The 24,093-nt window shown below is 40.7% G+C and overlaps 1 protein-coding gene across 1 annotated transcript; it reads left to right on the top strand.

Moving 5' to 3' along the window:
• Positions 1-396: 396 nt before the first annotated feature.
• On the top strand, positions 397-22,873 carry PTER (phosphotriesterase related). Its single transcript, XM_075492714.1, has 5 exons — positions 397-522; positions 12,130-12,565; positions 14,755-15,020; positions 18,477-18,617; positions 22,023-22,873. The coding sequence occupies exons 2-5, from the start codon at positions 12,134-12,136 to the stop codon at positions 22,231-22,233; spliced, it is 1,050 nt and encodes a 349-aa protein (XP_075348829.1). The 5' UTR covers positions 397-522; positions 12,130-12,133; the 3' UTR covers positions 22,234-22,873.
• Positions 22,874-24,093: the final 1,220 nt, after the last annotated feature.

The following is a 24,093-nucleotide window of genomic DNA, read 5'->3' as shown; positions in this document are numbered from 1 at the left end:
GGCAAATTAGAAAATATTGCTTCTTGCAAGCCCAAGCATTCTGCGTGATCTCCCAACCCCCCAAAATGACTCAGTGGATCCAAGCCTCCTCCCTGCTGTGTAAACAGGGGGTACAAGCAAGGACAGGCAGGATGCTCACATCCACCGACTCTCATTTGTACTTGGAGCCAACGCTGGCACAAAACACTGCTGCACCTCACTCCAAGGCGGAACGGGCTTCTGGGGAGCACGAACCGTGGGTGGCGGGGAGGGGGCCCAGCGCCAGGGCCCAGCGCGGGCACCGAGCCGGGCGAGTCCCCGCTGGGAGCCAGCGGGGCAGTGGTCCCCTCCCCTGCCGCTCGCCGGGCCTGCCTGGGCGCCCCGGGGTCCAAAGTCCCCGCCGCCCTCGCACCCGGCCCGCTCCCGTCCCCGGGGCCGGGCCGCGGCGGGGAAGTCCCGCCCCGCTCGGCGGGCCGCCAGCCGAGGGACCCTGCCGAGGCCGGCGGAGTTGACGTGCTGCCGGCGGAGGGTCCTGCCCGCGGGGTGAGCGAGCAAGCGGGCGGGCGCGGCGGGGCCCCAGGGCGCGTCTCCTCAGCCCGCCAAGCCGCCCCGCGTCCTCCCGCGGCCCAGACCCGTCCCGGGCTCGCCCTTAATGACCTCGGCCCGACAGACTCCCGGGCCAGGAAACTTCGCCGGAGTTGACGGGCGAGAGCTGCTTCCGCCCCTTCCGCTGCCGGCGCGAGAGGGCCTGAGGCGGGGAGGGCGGGAAGCGGCGGCTGCGGCTAAGGGCCGCGTGTCGCGGTCCTGCAGGGCCGGGGCCGCACCGGGAGGCGGCGGCCAGAGGCGGGCGGGCCAGTGCTCCGTGGCGGGGAGCGCAGGTCTGGGTGCCGGGGCTTAGGGGCCGCCGCTCCGTGCGGATAAGGGCGCTGAGGCGGGGCCCGGCCCGCCTGGGTGCAGCCCCGGCGGAGGGGACCGCTGGTGTGGGATGGGGAGCGGCGGCGGGACGCGGGAGGATACCGTGGCCGGGACAGCGGCGCTGGGCAGGCAGGACTGCAGGCAGGGAGACCCGCAGCAGGTGTGGAGCTTGAGGTGGTTAACACCTCCTGCTTCTGGAAAAGCGTTTCACAGGATCGGATGATAGTTACCAGCAGAGTAACCCCCCAGCTCAGTCAGGCTTCACTGTGTGAGTGCAGCTACGCTGCTATTATTAGTGCTGGTATTTAATATTTGTACAGTCATAACAAGTTAAATATTAGAACTACATCCTCTCTAGTACTCCTCTCCCATCAGTCCCTGAGGGTGGCTCCGTGAAGGAACAAATGTCTCAATCCAAACCTGGGATCTTCAGAGCCTGCCTTCAGCTGCCTCTCCATCTGGAAGCACCCGCAGCCCTCTGCAAGATGCTTCCAGCGTTGCTTAAGCTTGACGAGGCTGAACAGTAAAGCTGCAGACTTGCCTGCAAGCCTTGTTGGGATCCAGACACCATGCACTTTCTCTGTGGCCTGAGGTGTGCTGCCCTTTACAGAACACAGTTGCAGCAGACGCCCTGCTTTCTCCTCCCCTTGGACCAGTTTGGTGAGCTGCAGAGAGGAGTGCTGGTTCTGAGTGAGAGAGGTTCAGGTCCCCTCTGCCAGGTGGGGTTCAGCGCTGTAGCCAAGCCACGGCCCACCAGTGGCCTTGGGTGTTTGGCAGCCCTTCTGCAGCAGGTCTTGTGTTGTGGTGACGTGGTCCCACGTTGAAGCATACAAGTCTGGTGAGGAACTCAGATGAGCATCTTTTGGCCTAGCAAGTACATGAATATATATGATCTCTAAGAAACTTGCAGATATAATTCTTTTTTTAGGCATGTCTATTGTTAAGGATGGTATCTTCTGTGTTTTAGAGGCTTGTGATAACTCTTGAATGAAACAGATTTTTAGCTGGAGGTCACTTGCTGTTCGAAAATTGTGTTTTGCTTGTCTGGAATTCCCCTGTGCTTTATACTGGATACATTATTCGACGTCCACTGTCATAATATGTTCTGTAGTGTTTAAAGGTTGTTGCCTTCTTTCTGCTGGGGGCTGTGTTTCAGTGATGGGTGAAGCGATGCTTGTAATAGGTAGTTTTGTATCATTTTGTCAGGTACTTTGGGATTGTTATATGAAAGACTACATAAGTGTCATTTATTATTATGAATGCCTCTCATGTTTTGAAATTTAACAGACATAATATTTGCCATCATGTCACCATCATCACATTCATTTTTGTAGTTATAATCAATGGTGGCAACAATGGCATTCAAATGCTTAATTACCTTTCATATAGGTGACCAGTGCTAACTTATTAAATTAATGCGCAGCGGAGCAGGAACAAGTGTCACTGCTTCCCTCTGTGGTTAGGGAGCCATCAGGTTGCTCCTCACGTATAAAAATCAGTATATAGTGAAGCATATGGCACCAATGAGTTCTGTGTTTATTAAAGGACTGCTTCTCTGAACATTCTGTGGATTTTATTTCTTATTTCACTTGATGCAGATCTAAAATATTTTTTCCATCTTTCAAAATTTGAAATACTGAACAAGGTTCATTTTTCAGTAAGCTGAAATCAAGACTTCTTAAGGTTTCATGAAAACAGAAAGGAGACTTCTGCTTGCATCAGACTGGCCACCCGTCTGGTAGGGGGAGGATTAGAAATCCATCTAGGCTGTGGAAGCCTAAGGTTCAAGTCCCTGGTTTGATTCAGAGCAGTTTTGAACTTAGGTCTTCTGTGTTTCTGGAGAATACAGAAGTCATTGCAGTACCAGCTGTATTGGAAAGGAAAGGGAGTGTCCCATCCCCCTAGTTCTAAAAAGAAATGTCCTCTTTTTCTCAAAACTGGTAGGGTAGGTTTTCTGCTTTAACATAACTTTCTGTTCACAAATTAAAAAGTTTCCTTAGAATTTTCCAAGCAGTGGCCATGTCTTTGGTCTGATATTAATATGTATGTGGGTACTAATCCAAGAAAAGCATTTTATTCTAGCAAGGGCTGGGATATGTTTCAGAAGTATTTAACTACTTGGATAAGGAGAAGAAAGACCACTACCACCGTCATCTCTTATATGACAGTTTTAAGTAAATCACAATTTTTGAGTTGGATCTCAGAAACATATAGGATCACTGTTCTCAAAGATATTCTGAAACCTTAGTTTTGCATGGAGCCAAAGCCACAGGGTTTTTCCTGAAGTAACTTCTGTGGAGGAAGGAGGACCAAAGAAGAGTGGTATGTTACCTGCTGAGGTACTCCCTCTTTTTCTGCTCTTTCAGAATCTCACTTCTTACCTCAAAGTGTAAAAGGAGAATTGTATCCCACAGTTGTCTTTGCCCTGTCCTGGGTCTCTGTAGTGACAACTAAATAACAGGAATTTAGCTTTCCTTGCTGTGATTTGCATACCTTCTGGCAGATGGGTCAGATCGGTCTGGAAATGTTCAACTGGTCTTACTGCTCGAACTCTTGAGGGTTGTAAACTTTATTGCAGGACTTGGCTCTGTGTTACTCACTTTAGATTGGGTATCAAAGATTTTTTAAAAAAACAGATAATTAATAGTTTCCAGGACAAAGATACTGAGTTTGTATCTTCTTTCAGAAATACTGTGATGTCACGTTCTGTGGAACAAAAAAAACCAGTGGCAGGGTTCTGTGTCCAGTTCTTGTTAAGACTGAAGATTCAGCAATATCTGGAAAGAAAGCAGAAGTATATGCAGGAGACCTGACAGTCTTGTCAGCTTGTGTGTTGTTGGTTGTTCCTGCTATTTCACTATTGTACCCAGCTGTGGGTAAGAACTTAGTACTGGGAGTTGTACAAGCAAGAGGCCATTGCCTTTGACCGCTGACAAAGCATGCAGACTCTATAAGACTCTATAGAGACTCTAAAGTCTCTAAGTTAAAAGATACTCTTCAAGTTACACTCATCAGCTTTAAGCTTTCACTTGGCTCACATTAACTTTTCTTGTGTGGGCTAGTTTCTCGTTAGAGCAGAAGTGGACTTTGGGAAGAGCATACAGCTTCCATTTTCTGACACAGCCATAGCAGAACAGTTACAGTTGAAACTTATGAAGGTTTTTCTTGGGGTATTTTTTTTCCAGTGGGTCTTCAGATTGATTGCAAGGTTTGGGATACAGTTGTTTGCAATATTGGGAAACTGAATTTAGTTCTGTGCATCTAAACCCATCGCTCACTATTAAAGAAAGTGGTTTTCTGGAAGTCCCTGCTTATCCCAGTTGCTGCGGTCTGCGATTTTGAATGAGGCACTAAACCCCATCTCCGTGCTGTTCTCCACTGTGTGTGGCTTCACAGGCCTCAGTGAATCAGTGACTGGTATGTTCTGCAACAAAGCTGACCGTGGGGTTCATTCATCTGAATTTTCTAGCTAGTAATGTCCAGTCTTGACCAGGAGGTAGTAATGAACATTGCACTTCCATTGCAGAGATACGTGTGGTGAGAAGGATGATATCTGTTCTTTGGTGTCTTTGACCTCCATCCCTTTTCTCTTTAGCTCTGCATGTAAAGTTCCATAGACTGATTTGGTGTGGCTCTTGGTGATGGTGCTGCACAAGTAAGTCCCATCCAACATGCTTACTGAAATGTTTAAGCTCCTGTGAAAATATTTAAGCTTATGTGACCTTAAATAGAGAGAAAACCAATTAAAGTCAATGAGAATAACAGTAAGAGTAGAGTTATGTGTATGCTTAAGTTTCAAATTTGAAATTTAGAGGGAATGAAGACTGGACATGCATTTCTGAAAAGCACAAACTTTTTTCCTATATCATGTTGTCCTAGCAAGAAAGAGAGTGTGTGCTTGTAGCCCAGCACCCATGAGAAGGAAATATGATTCTGTTTAGGCTTAAGAATGCAAACACATGTATTCAGCCCATATTTGCATATAGTGTAATGTGAATTCAGTCCTGATTTTTGGCCTAAAAACACTATGTGTGCATGTAAAATATAATTAATGTACTGTTGGACCCTAGGGGAGAATTTTTATCTGACCTTTTATCAGGAGTAATTTTGGAAGCTGCCCAAAATGTAAAATTCCCTGAAGTTCTTCTAAAGGACATGTTGATGAAAAACCACTTATGGGGATGTTGGACTCAGATCTCTCTGAGGAAGAGAAATTTCAATGTGATACTGCTTGAAGAAGCCTAGGTTTTGAGACTGTTATCTGCACAGAAATAAGGTAAAATAAAAGTCCGACTCTATTGTGCTTACAACAACTGAACTTCATTGTAAAAAAAAGTCTGCAAAGCATTACATACTAAGTGACTTAAACTCTGCCTCTGGGACAAATCACTGTACGTGTGCATACATGGTCATGTGCAGATCACATGTGCTTGCTCTGATCCCAAAGGTATGACCATACTGTGAAATTCATATGAGAGGCTGCACTTTGTTCTGGTGTGGCTGTTCAACTGTAAGGAAGAAACTTGTTTTATGTATGTCTGGCTCAAAAGCTAGCTAGAGCAAGCATGTGACCCTCAAACCATGAGAAGTCTGTGCCTGCCACTAGCTGAGCAATGGAGGGAGTACACAGTGAAAATTTTCACTTACCCTTTCAGGTGAACATTTGAAAGCTTTGCTTCTCACTTGCCCAGTTCCTTTCCCCAGAGTGTGCTTTTTGGAGGTTCTGAGGGCAGTGAATCAATATATTGGCCTTTCACGTATGTGTAATAGTGTTTAAGTTTCTCTTACAATTTAAGTGACTTTGCTTTTACGTTGTAGAACATTGCCAGTGCCACTCAAGCAATGTAATTGCTGTGCTGTGTGTACATGCATATTTTGCTGGGACTTCTGCTTATCATTGTAAGATTATGTAAGGCTTGGCTAGAGTTCTAATTTTTTCATAGCAATTTAATATAAAGTCTTACTTCCAGTATCCCTTCTCACTTCTGTAGTGTAAAAGTTTTTTGGTTGCTCAAAGCATATATAGAAAATCTAGTAAAAAACAATATTTAGTGTTTCTTTTAGCTTGGCTTCTTAAGGAAATTTATGTTTCTGAATGATTTTGAGACCAGAGCTAGGTTGTTGAAGGCCACTGCATTAACCCACTATTCTGACTATCTCCAGAACAGTGTGTTTCAGGAAGAAAGGCAGCAAGGTAGGGATAGGTGATGCTTTTTAAATATTTCCCCTGAGTTCTATAGGTTTTGAATCTGTTGGCCAATTTCTACCCAGTCAAGAGAGTACAGAAATGGTGAGGTTCTTACTTGTTCCATGAAAATATAGCCACCCAAAGATGGGAAACTACAGGTGCCCCATTAAAGGAGGAGCTGCAACATGTGCTCGTATGGGGTTAGACAGGAGTTCCTGTAGGAGAGAGGCACTCTAAGTGTTCCCCTCCTCTCTGAGAAGAGCTTTAGTCAAGGCATGAAAAATCTCTGGTGGGACATCGATCCTTAGGACACAAAGCCTTTCCTCAGTATTGATGCTCATGGAAGTACTAGTGTGCCATCCTTATGCAGTTTGAGAACTAGGAGGAAGGCCAGCACTATACATCCAGTGTCCTTGTCTTCTTAGTGCACTTCTGCAGTAGGCAAGGGGCCGTACTGTGAAAAGCTGTCATGATACTTTTTTTTAGTTAACAGAGTATGAACATAGTGAAAAAGGAAAACACTGCCTCTGAATAGATAAGCTTGTTTTCCTTGGCTCATTTTTCTGAGTTAGCTTGAAGTTCAGCAAATCATGATAATCTCATAGCTCCAGTTTGGGAGAAGAAAAACACCAATGTCAATTATGAAGAGAAGGAAGAATAAATATGACTTTAATGAGAATAATCTGCATCACTTTCAGAGAAGCACATCTGCCATTTCTGCAGAAGAGAGAGGAGTTTGCCCAGAAACCTGAATTTTTTTCATAGTACTCTTACTCCATTTCCAAATTCTGTTTCTTGGGCAAAATAGCCCAAAAGCTGTATGAGATGTGCTGTTATCTTGCATAACACAGAGACAACTAGTGGTGCTGTGAGAGTGCCCATGTAGGAGTATGGTGTCGCAGGCTGTTGGACACCTGTGCAGACAGGGATGCAGAGGGAATTGCTGGGCTAAATGACAGGGAAGCCTGTATCTGTCCTTCTGGAGCAGATGCAGGTTCACTCCTACTGCTGCTCTCACCCATCCAGTTGTGGTGAACTCTGCTCCACAGACCCTTGTAGCTGCACTTCCCTGACACTGTGCATGAGCAAAAAAGCCATGCTTTTGAAACCAGCATATGAGAGAGAGAGTTGGGTTTCAGGCATGTTTGTCCTGTAATTAGCGCTTGTGAATAAATTTTTGAAGAAGGTAAAGTAGATCTGGCAACCCATCTGTCCGAGAAGTCAGAAAACTTGCTTGTCTAGTGGGGAAGAGGAAGAACCATGCTGGCAGTATTGAGTTCCTTCCACCCTGTAAACCTCTACAGAGTTGGCAGAAGCATGGGGAAAGAGAGAAAGAAGTTCATTTTTTAAATTCTTCCTGACATATTCTACACGTGTTCTCTTACCCTCTGCCTTTCCTCTTCCTTTGTCTTGCTAACTTTTTCCCTCGTTGCAAAATGTTTACATGTGGGGAATGGTGAGATAACACAGCATAGACTAGCTGATGATAATTTACTACAGATGTGTCATGTATTTCTAATTTGGGGCTTTTCCATGCTCTGTAAAGGTTGCTCACAGTAGAATTGAACACTCAAAGCATCTCCTCCATCTGTAAATATATTGCGAACCTGTGCTATGTCACATTTCCTAGGACTGCATGGAAAGTGCACTTACATATATAGGAAAGGAAAGGTATATATAGGAAAGGCCCACTTACAATGCTCTTGATACAGTCAGGGCAGCTCTTGTTTCTAAATGGCAGCTGTGTTTAACTTTTTCTGAATATAATAAATACCTATCGAGCCATTCTTTTTGCTTTTTTGTAAGTTTTGTGTCACAGCAATGTGGATTTAGTGTTGCTGTAATCTCACATTGTAATGTAATGGCGATAAAATTATTCCCATACAAGTCTAGAGAGAATCTGTGCTAATACCATTAAAATGTGCTTACCAAATCAAAACAAATGCGGTGTTCGCATGTGGAAACTGTGTTTATGCGATTATAATGTTTCAGCAATATGAGATTACTGTAGGAAGCAACTAATCCAAACCTAGAGAGACTTCCCATTACAAGACCATTAAAATGACACAATGACTGAAGCGCAAGTTTCAGATGGGAAAAGCAGAAACACAAATCTTGTCATCAGTATTCAGGCAAAACATCTCTTGAACTCAGTGGAGTTTTTACCAGAGTGAGGAATGCAGTACCATGACCTTTTTAGCAGCAAGTCTCTTTTCTCTTAACAATACCTCTAGGAAAAATATTTACTTCACCAATTTTAATAGTTGGCTAATAGTGAGAGTCGTATTTTACGCACCATACAATTGGTGGTTGTAAAGATTTGTCCAGAGTTTATTAGAGAAATGTTAAGGTATTGTTTCAAGGCTGTTGTGAAATAATATAAGTTTTGGTTATATCCTTTTATCTGAATATGTAATTTTCCAGAAATACCATTTATTTCTCTGTTTATACAGCACCTAGAGCAGAGAAGCCTTGTTCTATGCAGGAGCACCTTGTTGATACCACAGCATAAAGTAGTGATTTCCAAAACCAAAATACCTGTTATGGCCAGATAAGAGCCTACCTATCTTTTGTCATAGCATTGGCACCTTTTCCCCTTCCTTCAGATTGGGTTAAGATTCAGTAAATATAATTCACACGTCTTATGTAGGACCATCTAAAATATACTTGTCTTGTCCAGGATTGTTTCTTGGCTCCCTCCCTAGTCCATGAAAGGAGGCTGATATTACAGGAAGTGACTTGTCCTGTTCTATTACAAATATTCAAAATAGGCTGGATGAGTTGCCTATGGATATGTCTTTCCATCTCCACTATGAAATGGTCTAGATGATTATTCTGCAGAAGACATACATCATTTTAGATGGCTAAATGAAATTATATTAATTCAGTCCTCAGTATATGAAAGAAGAAACTTTCTCAGAAGAAAGGTCTGTGTAAAACATGGCATGCAAGTCATTACTAAAGCACATGAACATTGATTTCTGTAGTAATGTATACATGCTTAAATTAAGCAGCAGTCCTTACTCCATTTAAAAGCTGTTTGCACCTAAAATCTGTTTTAAAGACACTAATTAAATTCTGGTTCCATCAAGTGAATCTTATTAGGAATAATGTCTCATTATAGCATAATCAGGGCATAATCTGTGTAAATGACAGTACAGAAGGTATCGGGACAGTGGTTTTAAAAATAATTCCAGTCACAGGTTGTTGGGTGTCTTTATTTTTCATAATTTTTTTATTAAAATCGGTGGGTTTCTAAAACTGTGTTAGTAAGCAGGCACAGACATTAATATTAATCATATTTTTCATGCAGATAAAATTAGGCCTACTTTAAATGCTGTTTGTGTTAGTTTCCGGTTTTGTGGTGCTGCTTATATTTATAAAAATCCTTGGCCTCAATCAAAAGGTTCAATAGGAGGCATTGGTTCTGTAAACTCTGTATGTGTGCTGTGATCTGAAATCTAGAGTCTAAAAAGCAACAGATTGATATCTGCTACAAGAGAGACCTGGCACTGGAACTGGTAATTTTAAATGTTTCCTGCTGTTATAAATCAGAAGATGGCAGCCTATAGGAAGATCTCACACATGCAGCCATAGGGCTTCGCAGTGGTCAGGCCAGATTAATTGAGGATAATCTAAATTAACTGTGTCGGAAAGGAATTAGTGGGAACAAATGTTGAAAGTCAACTTTTTATCAAAGTAGTAATCTGAAAGTGAGCAAAAATTCATATTCGATTAGAGTGGCCTTTTTGAGTGGCTGCACTATTAAATAACTAAAAAACTGAAGTGGAGACTTGTTAAGAAAACAGACTGTAATCACTTTGTGTCAAGTTTTATCTTATCATATTTAATTATATAACAAAATATTTAGATAGGTTTGTTTTTCTAACTTAATAAATGGATTTGAAAATTGTCGGTGAACATGGGGAAAGAAAAGTGTGTCTCCAATGCAGAGAGTAGTTATCACTCTTTATGCTGTCAGGGTTACTGAATACCAGAGTGTAGATATTTAACGAAGAAAAAATAAAGGGAAAAAAAAAGCAAAGGTAATGCAATTATCTTAGAATTATCTTAGTCTCTTTGCTGTGCATATAAGAATGACTCAGATCATTGAACTTTCTCCAAAATAGGGGGTTGCTCTATAGAGCACCAGCTTTGTTCAAAGATAGAATTAGTGACTGGGTTGGACAACTTAATTGAATTGCAGCTACCAGCAGTTTCTGACTAAGACAGGTATTTTGCTTTTAATTATTTGCTCAAGAATAATGTTTTCTGAAATCATGCACTTCTTAATTTATTTGGCAAAAAATAAATCATTATATTAATCAGCCAGCAGTCTGTTCTATGAGAGTAATTATTCTTCTGCCTTCTCAAACAAGTCAACACACTAGTCTAGAAATGAAATTCATAAAAGAACAGTTCTTCCTAAGTCTGCTTTTACACAAGGCAAGCAAACATAGTCAGTCAGTCCTTTCTTTTTCTTATGGATGGCCAAGTTTTCATATTAAAATAACTGCCAGCACTACAGACTTCACTAGGCAGGCGATACCTGCCTTTTGCAGGGTCACTTTCGTACATGGGTACTCTGACAATGACTGCTTCTCGTGAGATGAAAGTATCTCCAAAGAGACCTTGACGTTCTTGTGCCCTTTGATATGTAGAGTTCAGTAACCTTCAGATTTCAGGTTTTCTGTCATCCTGGTAGATTAACTTTAGCAGTTAAAAGGAAAGTGTCCTCTGAGGGCTTCACCAGTAACAAACCCGTGTTTATGATATTATTCACTAAAAGGGAGACAGAAATGGGAAAGACCCTCTCTTTAATCAATAATGCATGCTCTAGTTAGTCCTGTCCTCTGGACATGATTAAACATGTATTTGGTTTCATAACTGATGATTTTGGTTGGCTGGGGATTATAACTATATATCCTCAAGCCTTTCCAACTAGCATCAGGAAGATCTAACATGAACTGGGTAGTCAGCTATGTTTAATGTTAATATGGCACGTAAACGGAAAAGGCTACCCCCACTCCCAAAAGAAAAAAATACCCCAAAATCCCAATGGGGAGAGCTGCAGCTAATTCTAACCTGTAGCGAGTCAGGCTAAACTTGCACAGGGCAGATGCCTTTTACATGAACCAACTGCAGACGGTAGCCTCAATGTATATCTTTGTCACCACTCAGTTGAAGTTTTGAGAAATGACATTGTTTCATTCATGTTAAAGATGAAGAAAAAAGTCTTTTACAGGCTGAGCCATATAAATTAAGTGTTAAGGTTTGTTCTTAACTGGTAAAATATTTGAGCAATGAAGCTGATGGGAAAAGCACTTTGGCTTCTGCCCCGCTGGTTGGGGGCCACACTATCTTTAGCGACTGTTGTTGGCTTTGGAGGAGTTGTCCTGGGTTGTTCCAGACCTCCACAGCGCAGCTGGCAGGAGAAACTGAGCTTCTGTTGAAGTCTAAGGAGCAGATGATCACCCCCATCCCGGTGTTCCTCATACAGAGGGGCAGCCAAGGTGTCCAAACACGGACAGCTTCCTCGGCATGTGAGGGGGATAGTGAGTCTTGGAGGCCACAAATAAATAAAATGAACATACCAGTAAGGAATATTCAGCCTTGGTGCCAAGTATGTTCATCTGGTGGCTCAAGCTGACAAAATTTGACAGCTGCTGAAGAGCAGAGAATCCTAAATGAACATACAGTGGTTGTTATTAAATAGGAAACATTTATCTTAATGTGATATTAACTATAGCACAATAAATGATGATGCTTTCCCTGTACTGGAATGTGGTATTTTTACATTGCTAGACTACTGATACAAGCACAGTTGAGTAAAATGAATGCTTTGTTTTTCATGTTGACCACCCTACTGGAAACAGTGTTTGAAAACTTTCCATTGTGCACACACAGGATGTAGGTACATGCGTGAGAGAAGGGAGGGAATTCAGAAATTTTGTAAGAAATATTGGCTCCATCTGAAATGTTTTTGTTTCCTTTCTTCTTCCTTCCCAGACTCTTTTAATGTGATTTTTTTTTTCCTTTTGCTAAAGAAAAATGCCTTCCTTGGGAGGGAGAGTGCAGACTGTCTTGGGCCCTGTGGATCCAGACCACCTTGGCTACACGTTGACTCACGAACACTTGACTATGAACTACAGCAGCTGTTTTTGTCCACCTTCTCCAGGCCAAGAGCCTCTGTCTGATGGGCCCATTGAGATGAAGAACTTGTTTTGGATTAAGCAAAATCCCTACAGCCATAAAGAAAACCTTCTTTTGTATCAGGAAACAGATGCTGTGAAGGAGGAGCTGTTGCATTTTAAAGCAGCAGGTGGTGGGACAATCGTGGAAAACACAACCACAGGAATCGGTCGGGATATGAATACTTTGAAGAAACTTGCTGAAGAAACTGGAGTCCATATTATTGCTGGGGCTGGGTTTTATGTGGATTCCACTCATTCTTCTCAAACACAGGCCATGACAGTGGAGCAGGTAAGTCTTAACCATTGCTTTGGAGTCTCTCTCCTATGAATTACCCCTGGGTGAGTCAAAGTTGGAGAGAAGTTCCAGGAAAACAGATGAAATCTAGAAGTTCTCAATGTGAAAAACTTGGGAACAGTGTTACTGCCTGTGTGTTACAGCTAGACCAATGCTACTTGTGTGTGCTGGGATTACCTGTCAGCATTTCCAGTTCTTAAGCTCCATTTTCTCTCAGGGATTTGTTATAATGCAACAGTAAAAGGAAAATAAAGTACTTCATCTGTGGGCATCTGGTACCACACCAATTACCCTGTTCTTTTTACAATTTTTAAGGAAGGCGTATATCCCTTCTGCCTCTTTTGTCTCTTTTTCTGGCTAATTGCTTCCCAATGAGATCACCCAGAATTCTTGTAAAAAGCATAAATAATTGCAATAGTTACAGGACAGTTGTAAATCATTGCTCTGCTCAGGCTGGCTGTTATATCTCTTTTCTCTACCATTTGTCCAGAATTTTCAGGGCAGAGTCTACATCGAATTGTTTGTACAGTGCCTAAGACAATGTGTTAATAATGACCAAGGTCCCCAGATATTCCTATAATAATAAATATTCATTCATCTTTTATTAAGAAAATGTGATGATAGGGAGAAGAGGGAAGGGAACTCTCCAAGGCAGGAGGCTGTGAATGCAGATGAACAGAGCTGAGAAAATTTTTTTAAAATCTATCACAGTTTACAGATGAGTCAAATTAATTTTAAAAATCAATGGTCAAAACTTGAGCAGATGTAAAGTGATGCAGCACTGCCAGCCACATGGGACCCAAGCTGTTCAGAACAGTACTAGTTTTCCTAAATATTCTTGCATCGACTGAAATTTGATACAAATAGATTCCTTGGGGCAAAGGTTTCCCTTCTGTATTTGGTGGACTGCTGGACACCCACAGATGTCCTGTACTCAGCAGGTAATAAATACTTAATCCAGTCCAGAAGACAGTTGGTTACTTAGAAAGGGTTGTGCAGTGACTGATCTGTGATAACCAGCGGTTCCTCCTTTGCCAGTGAATTTTACATGATGATATGTTTTCTGATTAGGCAAAGACAATTGGAATATTTTGTTGCCAGCCCTAGCTGAGCTGTTTAGTGACACAAGGATGTTGCTGCAGGAGAGATGTTCTTCAGGAGAGGAGTGACTTCTGTATCATAGGATAAAGTGTTGGGCAGAAACCTGCTGTAAATTGTAATAGCTTGGACTGACTTTTGTGTGGAGATTGAGTATTTACCAGTATGTAGTATGAGTCTATTGAGGAGGCAAGGTGTGGAGTAAGGATAAGGTACAGATTTATTTGAAAATTGGTGTGGGGTTTTTCCGTTTCCTGGATTTGCTTGCAAACCTTCCTTCTTCCTTTGTTCACTTTATTCTTCCTTAAAATCATGATTTCCCTAACATTCATGGCCAAAGAGTTAGAAGGTCATCATCAGTGCCATTTTGTGCTCTGAATTCTGAATGTATTCTTTAAGATACATGGCCAATTCTGGAAAAGAAAAACTAAAGCTGTTATAACAAAGTGCTTTTATTAGGAGATTCTGATGTCTTTTTTGCTTACAAATATTTTAAAAGCAAGCTAATTTTGACACTCTAAGTTTGTCAGCTGAGCTTTGTTCTTGTAGTTCTGAAGTCATTGGAGCTCCTGTCATTTTATGTTGACATTCCCACAAGCAGGACTTGCCTTAAACTTGTCTCTTCAGGATCTCCCTTCCCTATCTAAGTGACAAGGTTTCCTTATTCTCTGAGCCCTTGTTTTGCAAGAAATTACATTGAATTGTTTCTGGAGCCAATTCAAGATGGCGAGGCACAGGTTTCATGCTGAGCTAACTTTAGTTTTTTTAAAGAAAAATTAGTCTCAGTCTAAATCAGCGTTCAAATTTTATGTAGACCAGCTTTCCCGGCAAACCTGGGCAACTGTGTGAGTGGATACTGTTAAATTGATTTGCTTTGTGTTTATTTTGGTCTTAGTGAATGGCTAGCATAACGTTAGTTGACAGAAACCAGATTTTAACTGCAGTTTTTCACACACCCAGCTGTTAATAAAATAAGTTCAGAAAGACCTCAGGAGTATAACTAGCACAGTGTCCATAGGCCAAATCTGATGCTATTTAACACAAATAATATTAGTAACCAAAAATCTCATTTTCCTGTTCTCTAGCTTACAGGCATTATTGTTGATGAGATACTCAATGGAGCGGATGGGACTAACATCAAGTGCGGTGTGGTGGGAGAAATAGGTTGCTCCTGGCCTTTGACTCAGAGTGAACACAGAGTGCTTCAGGCAACAGCGCAGGCTCAGTCACAGCTTGGGTGCCCTGTTATCATCCATCCTGGCAGGAACAGCGATGCACCTTTCCAGATTATCCGCATTCTGCAGGAAGCTGGGGCTGATGCTTCAAAGACAGTCATGTCTCACCTCGACAGGTAAGCAGACTATTCTGCTGTCCTTCCGGCAGTGTTGCCACAACCCGCTGGTGTTTGGGGGAACTATCTGCAAATAGCTAGGTTTCTGTTGTGTGCTGGGATCATGACATGAAGAATTATCTTCAAGTATACTGGCTTAAAAATATGAAACTGCTTATATAGAGCTTGATGAGCTTCCAGCACTTCAGTCAGGATCAGCTTTTAGGTTCACACTGATAAAGATATTTGGGGATTTTAAATGCTCTCTTTGAAGGCCTGGGAGCGAGATTAGGAATAACTGTAGCCACATTTTTAAAAAATGGGGATTCTATCATATCCCTGCACAAATCACTGCATTTACAAAGCACTGGACATTGAGCAGCTCTCACCAAATTGGGTGGGAAGCTGCTGGGCTTCCAGCATTTTTGAAAACTGGGCCACTCTTAAGGGCCTGACCAAAGTCTCTCAGATACTAATGGAGAACTCCTTGGTTTGGTTGGGTGCTGGCTCAAAGCAGAAGCCAGACTGTTTCAGTTCTGCTACCAGACAGAAGAAATATTGCTTAAAAAGAAAATAGTTGGGTTTTGGATAGTTCTTAGCATAGACCAGAGAGCTAACTTTTAGTTTCCTTGGGAGCAAAAACCAGGAGCCCCACATCAGACGTGGAGAGGAATTGGGGTGCTTTTCTCTCTCCAGTTTAGAAACACAGCCTCTGTTACCAAATCAGTTTTGTGTGACCTTGTGCTGCTCATGGTGAGCTGGAAAATGTCCAGGCATTGATTAGTTTGGCCAGTTGCTGAATAATGGAGACTGTTTGTGGTCATATGATTCTCAGCAATTGGATTGTTTGCCCTCTGTGTGAATGTAATACAGGCAAGAGCACTGTGCTCCAAATTTCTAACCGTTACAGGCTCTAAGAGCTTGTAAATCAAGCTACAGGTGTTTTGTATTCACACAGAGCTCAGTGTTTTACTTGGGGATTTTAGGAGCATAAAATTCAGTGCCACGAAATTTTATTTCTATTTGATTATATATAAATGATATGGACATTCTTTATGCATTTACCTGCATTCCATTTTATCTATAGCTATATTTTTCTCTCATTTTTAAAGAAAAACTGATTACTTACATCTTTGTATGAAAGAGGACTGAGCAAGCTGCAGGTGTCAGTACTTACGTAGCCATTTTGGTAAAACATAAACATCCAGTTATGGTTTTTGCCTTTATATGCTGTTGTAAATCATTGAATTCAGGGATTTATTGGTGTAAAATAAGCAATAGAAGTAGGAAAACAGTCAAGACAGAGGTGCAGTTTTAGTAACAGCCGCTGATGCACAATATGACATTTCCTTATACTCCTCCTATCATTACTTTCACACATTCAGGTTGGCACTTGCTATAACATAGACTCTAAACTACTGTGAAGTTTGGCTTTGCAATGTGCATTTAACATTTTAAGTCTCCTCCAGTGAGAAGAATCCACGTGGGAGCATCCCAGTCCCGTAAATGTGAGATAAATTTGTACATAGCTCCATATTTCATGCCTGCTTTTGACATAGACAGAATGGTAGTTTTGGGGTAGATTTACAGGCAAATGATAAAACTAAAATGCCGGGTACCATGTTTTGCAATTTAGCACCTTAGAACAAAAGGTAGCAAGTGTCCATAGTGAAACTATGGTGTAGATAAAGGCTGGGAAGCAAAAGCTATTGAGTCTTGGCTTTGGCCATTTATTAGGGATTAAGGTTATAAAGGTATCTTGGTAGAGATCAACATTGATTCACTTGAGTAGCTTTTGTTAGAAGGCTCACAGCGATCATTATGAATGCCTGTTTGATAATGTTTGGTGGATGTCCCTGCGGTGATTTATGGATGAGGTCCAAACTACAGGATGCTTCCCTGTGTCCCATCTCCTTTTCCATGCGTTCAGGGCTGCTCGGGGGCACATATTGCCCGAACACCTAATTCCAGCACAGAGATCAGCAATTTGAGCTGGAAACTGCTGCTCCTGCTACATGCATGTGGCTTACAAGCGGACCCAATGGCTGATGAAATTAAGCTCTCCTGCTCTTTGTTGGGACAGAGCACCCAAAAACACAACACTAACAGTAGTTTTCAGAAGAAATTGTTCTGGCTGTGATTTGGAAATATGTTGTTGGGTGGTTTTTGCCACCTGCACAGGGATGAATACTCTTGGCTACTGTATCCCCAAGAACTGAGCAGGGCGGGATCTAAAATCACCCATTCTCTTGCTCTGCACTTTGAAAACTCATTTGGTAATAAATGTTCAATCTCTGTAAACTGTAACATTTATTTAAAAATACCATTTTTTATTAATTACAGTTGGCAAGTCTTAGACTCCTGCTGATGGCAGGCTTGTTTGAACAAGGGTTTTCTCTCTCTCAACCCATCTGTTCCTCCTACTTGATCCTGTTGTTAAGTCATAATATTGAAATTGTGACATCAGTCATTTCCATAGCAACAGACTGTGGTGTAATTGTATACGGTAAAATTACTTTGTGACATCAATACCTGCAATAATAAAAAAAATTAAACTACTGCCCTTTTGGTTAACTGTGCTGTTCTTGAGGAAACTTGTTTTTTCCTTAGATGAAAAAAAATTGTGTTGTGGTTATAAAGATAAAATTATAATGTATCATTTGAGTGTTTTTGTTTTCCTTTGGATAGCTTACCCTCTTGGTAAAAGTGTTTTCAAAGAAAAAAAAATATTCCAGAGAGCTCTTATTTCAGTTGCCATTCTTTTCTGAATGAGTGATGGGTTTTAGTAGCTTTGTTCCTTCACTTTTCAAATCTACTGCAAAGCCCATGTCCCAGGTACTCACAGTGCCATTATATATTTTGGTGAGAGCGTTTCCTTAAGGCGTTCTGGCCAGATCCCAGTGCAAACAATGATATATTGCTGTTCTAATGACAATCTAGAAACATCACTGTACAGAATAGAAACTAAAGACAAAGTTGTGTATTACCGGTGTGTGATGGATGAAACAAGCCCTGGATGTAGCTGTCTCCTGTAACTCTTTTGGGAAAGTAAATCTGTCTTGTGTAAGTAATCCATTGTCTTTTTTTAAAATGTCACTATGAATTAACCTCCTCCTTAAATGTCCTTCCTTGTTAGGTTGTCTGTTGAGAGGTTTAGTGATACCAAAAGTAAGTAACTTTCCTGTTTCCATTTAAAGATTATCGTAAATGTTTTCATTATTTCATGGGAGAATAGTTGGTTTTGTTTTGGTTTTTTTAATGCATGAAGTCCCAGATGAACGTGAGAAAGACAATGCTGTGTATTAGCTTAAGGTGGATGTGTCAAACAGGAATCCTGTTTTTCAAAAGGGTGAATTAGGTCTTAGATTATTGGTTTTGTTCCTTGCAAGTAGGACGTTGCAAGATACCTATCCTTGTACCATGAGGTTTTTTTCCTTTCTATTACAATGCTGACTTTGTGTTATATGTGTTCTGCAGGACTATATTTGATACAAAGAAACTTCTGGAATTTGCTAAACTGGGATGCTATTTAGAGTATGACCTATTTGGTACAGAATTTCTTCACTACCAGTTCCATCCTGATATAGACATGCCAAGCGACAATGAAAGAATTGCAAGGTATCTGCTTCCATGCAGTTTAAGCTATAGCATTGCCATTGACAAATGAATATTATTGGAACTTGTTTTAAAGGCATCACAGGGTAATTCTGCTTGCTGTTCAAAATTGTCTTTTTTCATACTAAAATAATGACACATTTTTTTCTGCTGCTGTCACATCTTTAGGGCAGCATGTATAATTTCTTCTGTCTGCAAAGGAGGACGTAGAATCATAGTGTTGTAGAAAGTTACTGGAGAAAAAGATCAAGAGCTTTTTTAACTTCATTCTCCGTCCTAATTCCATGCTGATTTGGTTGAATTTTATAATTTACTGCATTTATGTAGACTGTAAAAAAGAAAAGGCTGGAGATACAGGACTTACATTAGGGTTTGCCTTTTGTTTGAAACATAGTATTGGAAACCTAGTGCTGCTACTGAGCATCATCTGAGCCTGTTACATCTCCTCACAAATGCACTACCTGAGCAAAACTCATTGGTTGTCTTGGATGGATTTGATCCATGCTTCCATCCTGAAAACCAGACTTTTGTTCTTCAAGCACTTTATCACCTCTCCTCCCCCTCTCCTTTTGCCCTTTCTCTCTTTTGAAGAATGAGATTCCTGTCTCCTCAGAACTCCCATGCTCCTCAGACTCACAATGTGAAAATATTGGCCCCACTGGCAGGATACCTCTTCCCTGCTTCTCATCAGCACATGCAGTCTCAGCTTAGCTGCACAGCAAATCTGTTGTGCTGTGCTAACACAAGGTATTGCCAAGGAGACGCATTCCTTGCAGAAACTGTCTGAGACAGGTAGGATCAGCTGGGAATGGGTTTCTCACTCTGTCTGGAGGTGTGATCCTCCTGTGCTGTTTGTCCACAGTGTTTGTGTGCAATGAAGTGGCAGGTTTCTGAGGGGTGGGGTGCCATCCTGCCTGTGTCTTTTTTCCTTCCAGAGTCAGAAACAATTCTTTTCTTCTCTTTGATGAGAAAGATTTTATGATCCCTGATCACTAATGAAAACTTTATAGCTTTCACTTATATTGCAGACATAGCATCCCTGCCCCTCATTGTTAGGGTAGCCTCAAGACTTTTATTCTCTGTTTTCAGGCTGTTCTCTTCTTAAGAAGGTGCTGTGGTTACTATTTCACTTACTGCCAAGCGTTTGCTGCTGCTTTTCACACTGGAAATAGTTTCTCTCTCTTAACAGGGCTTCAGTCTTGCACTCAGTATTTTTAAATGTTGCAATGAATCGGCAGTTTTCACATTTAGAATGGGTAAAGTTGCTCCCCTCCCTGTGCCTCCTCCCCTCTCCTGTGCCACAGGAGGTCAGCTTGTACAAAAGCACCTTGAGGAATATGTGTAGAGGAATGGACTATGCCTTGGTTAACAAGTACTTGTTCAACTATGGCAAAGTTCTCATTCCGTTCATGATACGTGCTCAGCCACCGATGTCTCTCCTTGAACTCTGTGGCATTTGAGTATTTCTTGCAGGCTGCTTATAGGAAGAAAATACAAAAAGTTTGTCTTCTGATTGTATGGTGTGAATATGTGCACTTGGGTTAGATGTGCCATTAAATGGATTTTCTTGGGCTTTTCATGCATCCACACTGGACATACGATGGCCGTGGGTTTTTTTAAAAGTAAGGTTTAAGCTCCTTAGGGGTTTTTTTGTCAAACAGCACCAGAGAGGCGGAAATCAAATTGACCTTTAAATGTGTTGATGAAAATACTAAATGGAAAATACATGTTCAGGTCTTGTCTATTCAAAACGTAAACTTCTGTTAGTCATGCCATACGTACTCAAACACAGTTTAGCTGTGTGTGTACTTATGCATTTTTGCTGCAATCTACTGCCAATGCAACTAAAAACCTGATTTTTTTCAGGGACAGTTTTTCTCTGAGTCAGAAGCAAGTAAGTACTAACTAAACTTACAGGAACGAGCAAAAAGCAGTAATGAATGTGGAATATAAAGGACCATATGCCTCCCCAACCCACGAAATGGGACCAAATATGAAAGGAGATGATTCTAAGATGTGTGGTCAGCAAAGAACTTAGTCCCTCCAGTGTCATTGCTCTCATTCTCTGGTTGGCTTGTGGCCTTTCTGTGTTTCAGGCTGGAGAAGATACATGTGATGTTGTAATACTATGGTATACATAGTGTTGTGCACTATATGGCAGTTTATGGTGTTTTTATGAAAGATGCTAATTTTTTACCAAGTTCTATCTTACTTGCATTCTTCCTGCTGCCCATGTTGACTTGATCCTGCTACATGTATCTCCTCATAACTAATTATAATAAAAACTGACAGTAAGGCCTTTCAGATATAGTGTGGTTACTTATAAAACTAATATTTGCTTTCTTGCTGATCAAAGCACAGTCAGGAAGGTAAGAATTAGAATTTCACAGCGCTGGCAAATGATGGAATTGGGTGCCTTCGTGAGGAACGAGCACTTTCCAGGTCTGGTCTATCCGTTTCTGCCACTTTAATGCTGCAATCTACTGCCAAACTAAACTGAAGCTTAGTGGGAAACTTAACAGTCATGCAATACAGACACCCACCGAATAAATTCTAAAAAATGAGCTGAGTAAGGGATTAAGGTTACCAGAGTGAAATGTGGAACAGAAGGACTTGTTGTAGCAGACTGGTTACAAGGGAGTGACCAAAAGGATTACTTTTTTTTCCAAGCTGACTTGTCATTTTGCCAAGTCTGTTTAGCTGGGCTGCTGTATTAACTCCTCTTATTTCCTGGCATTTGCTAGCACTATGCAATGCCTGTCTTGTTTATCTTCTTTAATGAACATCCTTGAAACATGTTTGGATGATACCTGTCTATATGGAATATGATGCTGACAACTTAAAATTTGTATTAACCTGGTTTGCTAAATGGGAATTAACTAAAAATGTGACAGTATTTGTGTAAATGAGATGGGCTTCTTCAAGGACCCATCACACACAGAGTCTGGTCCTTAACAAATGTAATGGGACTAGCTTTGTGGCAGCAGCAAGAACTAACCCCATGAATCAGTCGTGCTGAGAAGGAGTTTATGTAGGAAATTATTACTTACTCCTGTATATAAAACCTGTGTCCCGTGCTTGGTGATGCTGAAGTTCTTGAATTCCTCCATGGACTTAATGGGACTGGGAATGCAAAGTCATGTGCCAGCTGGAAAGAGTTTTCCTTCTCCACTCTAATGGTATGTGTGATGGTATGTTTTCAGAGGTGGGTTTTTTCATTCAATAAAATAAGTGTTTTAATTTCAATTAAATATAAGGAATGTGTCTTCTGAGTACCTAAAAATAAAGTGTTTTCAGTTATAATACAGTCCAGCAGTACAGTAATGTAAAAAATGTAAATCCTGCTCAGTTCTGTGCTGCTGCAGAGAGAGAACCTTTCACTGATGGGTGTGCTTTTTACTTTTGCAGGATTCGTATGCTGATCGATGAAGGCTATGAAGACAGAATTCTGATTGCTCATGATGTGCACACTAAGAATAGGTTGATGAAATACGGAGGTCATGGATATTCACATATCCTTAAAAATATAGTTCCTAAAATGCTAATTAGAGGCATATCCCAAGATAAAATTGATAAAATACTCCTAGCAAATCCAAAGCGGTGGTTGACTTTTAAGTAAGAATAATGAATAAATATTCCTATTTTATAGGGAAGCTTGATAAAATTCAGATTTGTTTCAGGAGAGCAGTCATTTTAAAATTTGGTTCTTTTCAGAGAAACTGGAAGTTATTAATTAGATGCAAACAAACTGACTATGACTATATTTTTAATTAGAACAACAAAATTATGTATTCTCTCTGCATTTTCTCCCTTCTAAAAGTCTGTTCATGAATGATTTACTGGATACAAGCCTACCTGCAAAATCTTTTCAATTGAAATTTTAAAATAATTGTTTCTAGAGAGTAACCTAATACTATTATTAAAAATTACCCAAAAATATTTTTGAAGATGCATCATCTGGACTTTGAAGGAAATTACGGTTTTCAATTACCCTGGTTTTCAAAAACCCCACTTCTCCAGGGGGTGATTTTAATCCTTGTAATATTGACAATCTTCTAATTATCCTTGTATTCTTTAAATAATGCTTGATAAAAGGTGAGGGACTTTTAAATAGCTTCTGTAGACAACAGAGGGCAAAAGAAATCTCAAATAATTCTAAAAAGATAGTTTCTTTCCAGTTTAACAAATTACTTATTTTTAACTGGAAGTGTAAAATACGTGGAAAAATGTATTTTTGAATAAAGCAATTTGATGACCTCTTAAAACTATGTGCAGTATTATTACAGATGTCTTTTTTTAATGGCATTTATTTTTTATCCTGAACCTGTGGAATCGCACAGCAGTCGTGAAACTTGATGCAGACCAGCTTCTTTTTGTAAGGATGCAACACCAAAAGTCAAAATATATTACATAATACAGTTTTAATGAGTTGCAATAGTTATAACAAAGGTTGTGATATAAGTCTTTACAAATCAGTGTATCAAGATATGATGAAAAAGGAAGAAATGTTTGCCTTATATGTGTTTTTCACATAAAGTGTGTTCCTTGCTCTTGTCTAACTTTAACTAGGGCAGGTGATTTATCCAAAGAATGGTCTTATCCAGTAGCAGTGGTAGCCTGATTTCAAAAGCTTCTTCAAATTTGACCATATACTTCTTGCAGTATTGAGCTTTTCCAATAAATACCTTAGTAAATATGCATTGCTAGTTGTAAATGATCTCTAGCTTGGTCCATTACTGTTTGATACTACATAGAAAATCTCTAGCTACACTGCTGTTGTGAGTGCGCTAACCAAGAAAAGCAACAGTGGAACGAACAGACATGAAGTCAGTTACACATCTGTTATTAAAATACATTACCTCGTAGAAAAAAAAACAGGAGTAATCACTACAATGTACGGATATAGGTTGGCACTTTGTCATAAAGGAAAAGCGTTAACCATTCTGGTGAGATAGTACACAAGCAACTGGCAGCACAATGTCCCTTTATAAATCCCAGATGATTTAGACTGGCGATCCTCTCAGTCAGCCTAGACTAACTCGGCATTTATTTTGAATTGGACGACTCAAAACAGAAACAGAAGGGGTAACATGTTCTGTTTAAGAAAAGCTTCACTCATTCAAATGAGGGATTTTTAGAGAGATTCGTAAGATCTTCATCAGACTTTTACTGAGCAGCCAGCACCGAAGAGCTTTTTTGTCACAGTGGCAGACACTTTCAACATTTTAGTGCAGATAAATCTGAGTCTGTACCCTTAGTACATTAGACAAGGTTGCTTGTGGCAAAGTACATGAAATAGAAATGCTAGGGGTAGCCTCTATTAATCTTTAACAATTCCTAGAAATGTTACCTTGATTTTGCCAAAATGTTAAAAATAAATAACATAACCAACTGTGCTAAGGAGCTAGTTAATTATCTTGCTAAAATTTAGGTTTAGAATGAAATCTGCAAGTTTTAACCTGAGAGAAATAGACAGCCT

The sequence above is a fragment of the Mycteria americana genome, chromosome 2, assembly GCF_035582795.1.
Source record: "Mycteria americana isolate JAX WOST 10 ecotype Jacksonville Zoo and Gardens chromosome 2, USCA_MyAme_1.0, whole genome shotgun sequence".
In the NCBI taxonomy this organism is placed as follows: Eukaryota; Metazoa; Chordata; class Aves; order Ciconiiformes; family Ciconiidae; genus Mycteria; species Mycteria americana.
Note: the sequence above shows the minus strand (reverse complement) of the source record. Positions and strands in the feature narration are given on the sequence as shown.

Excerpts from the sequence above, each read along its gene's own strand:
- PTER (XM_075492714.1), top strand. The coding sequence starts at position 12,134 with ATGCCTTCCTTGGGAGGGAGAGTGCAGACTGTCTTGGGCCCTGTGGAT. Across the intron at positions 12,566-14,754 it reads AGGCCATGACAGTGGAGCAG|CTTACAGGCATTATTGTTGA; the intron begins GTAAGTCTTAAC and ends CCTGTTCTCTAG. Across the intron at positions 15,021-18,476 it reads GTCATGTCTCACCTCGACAG|GACTATATTTGATACAAAGA; the intron begins GTAAGCAGACTA and ends TGTGTTCTGCAG.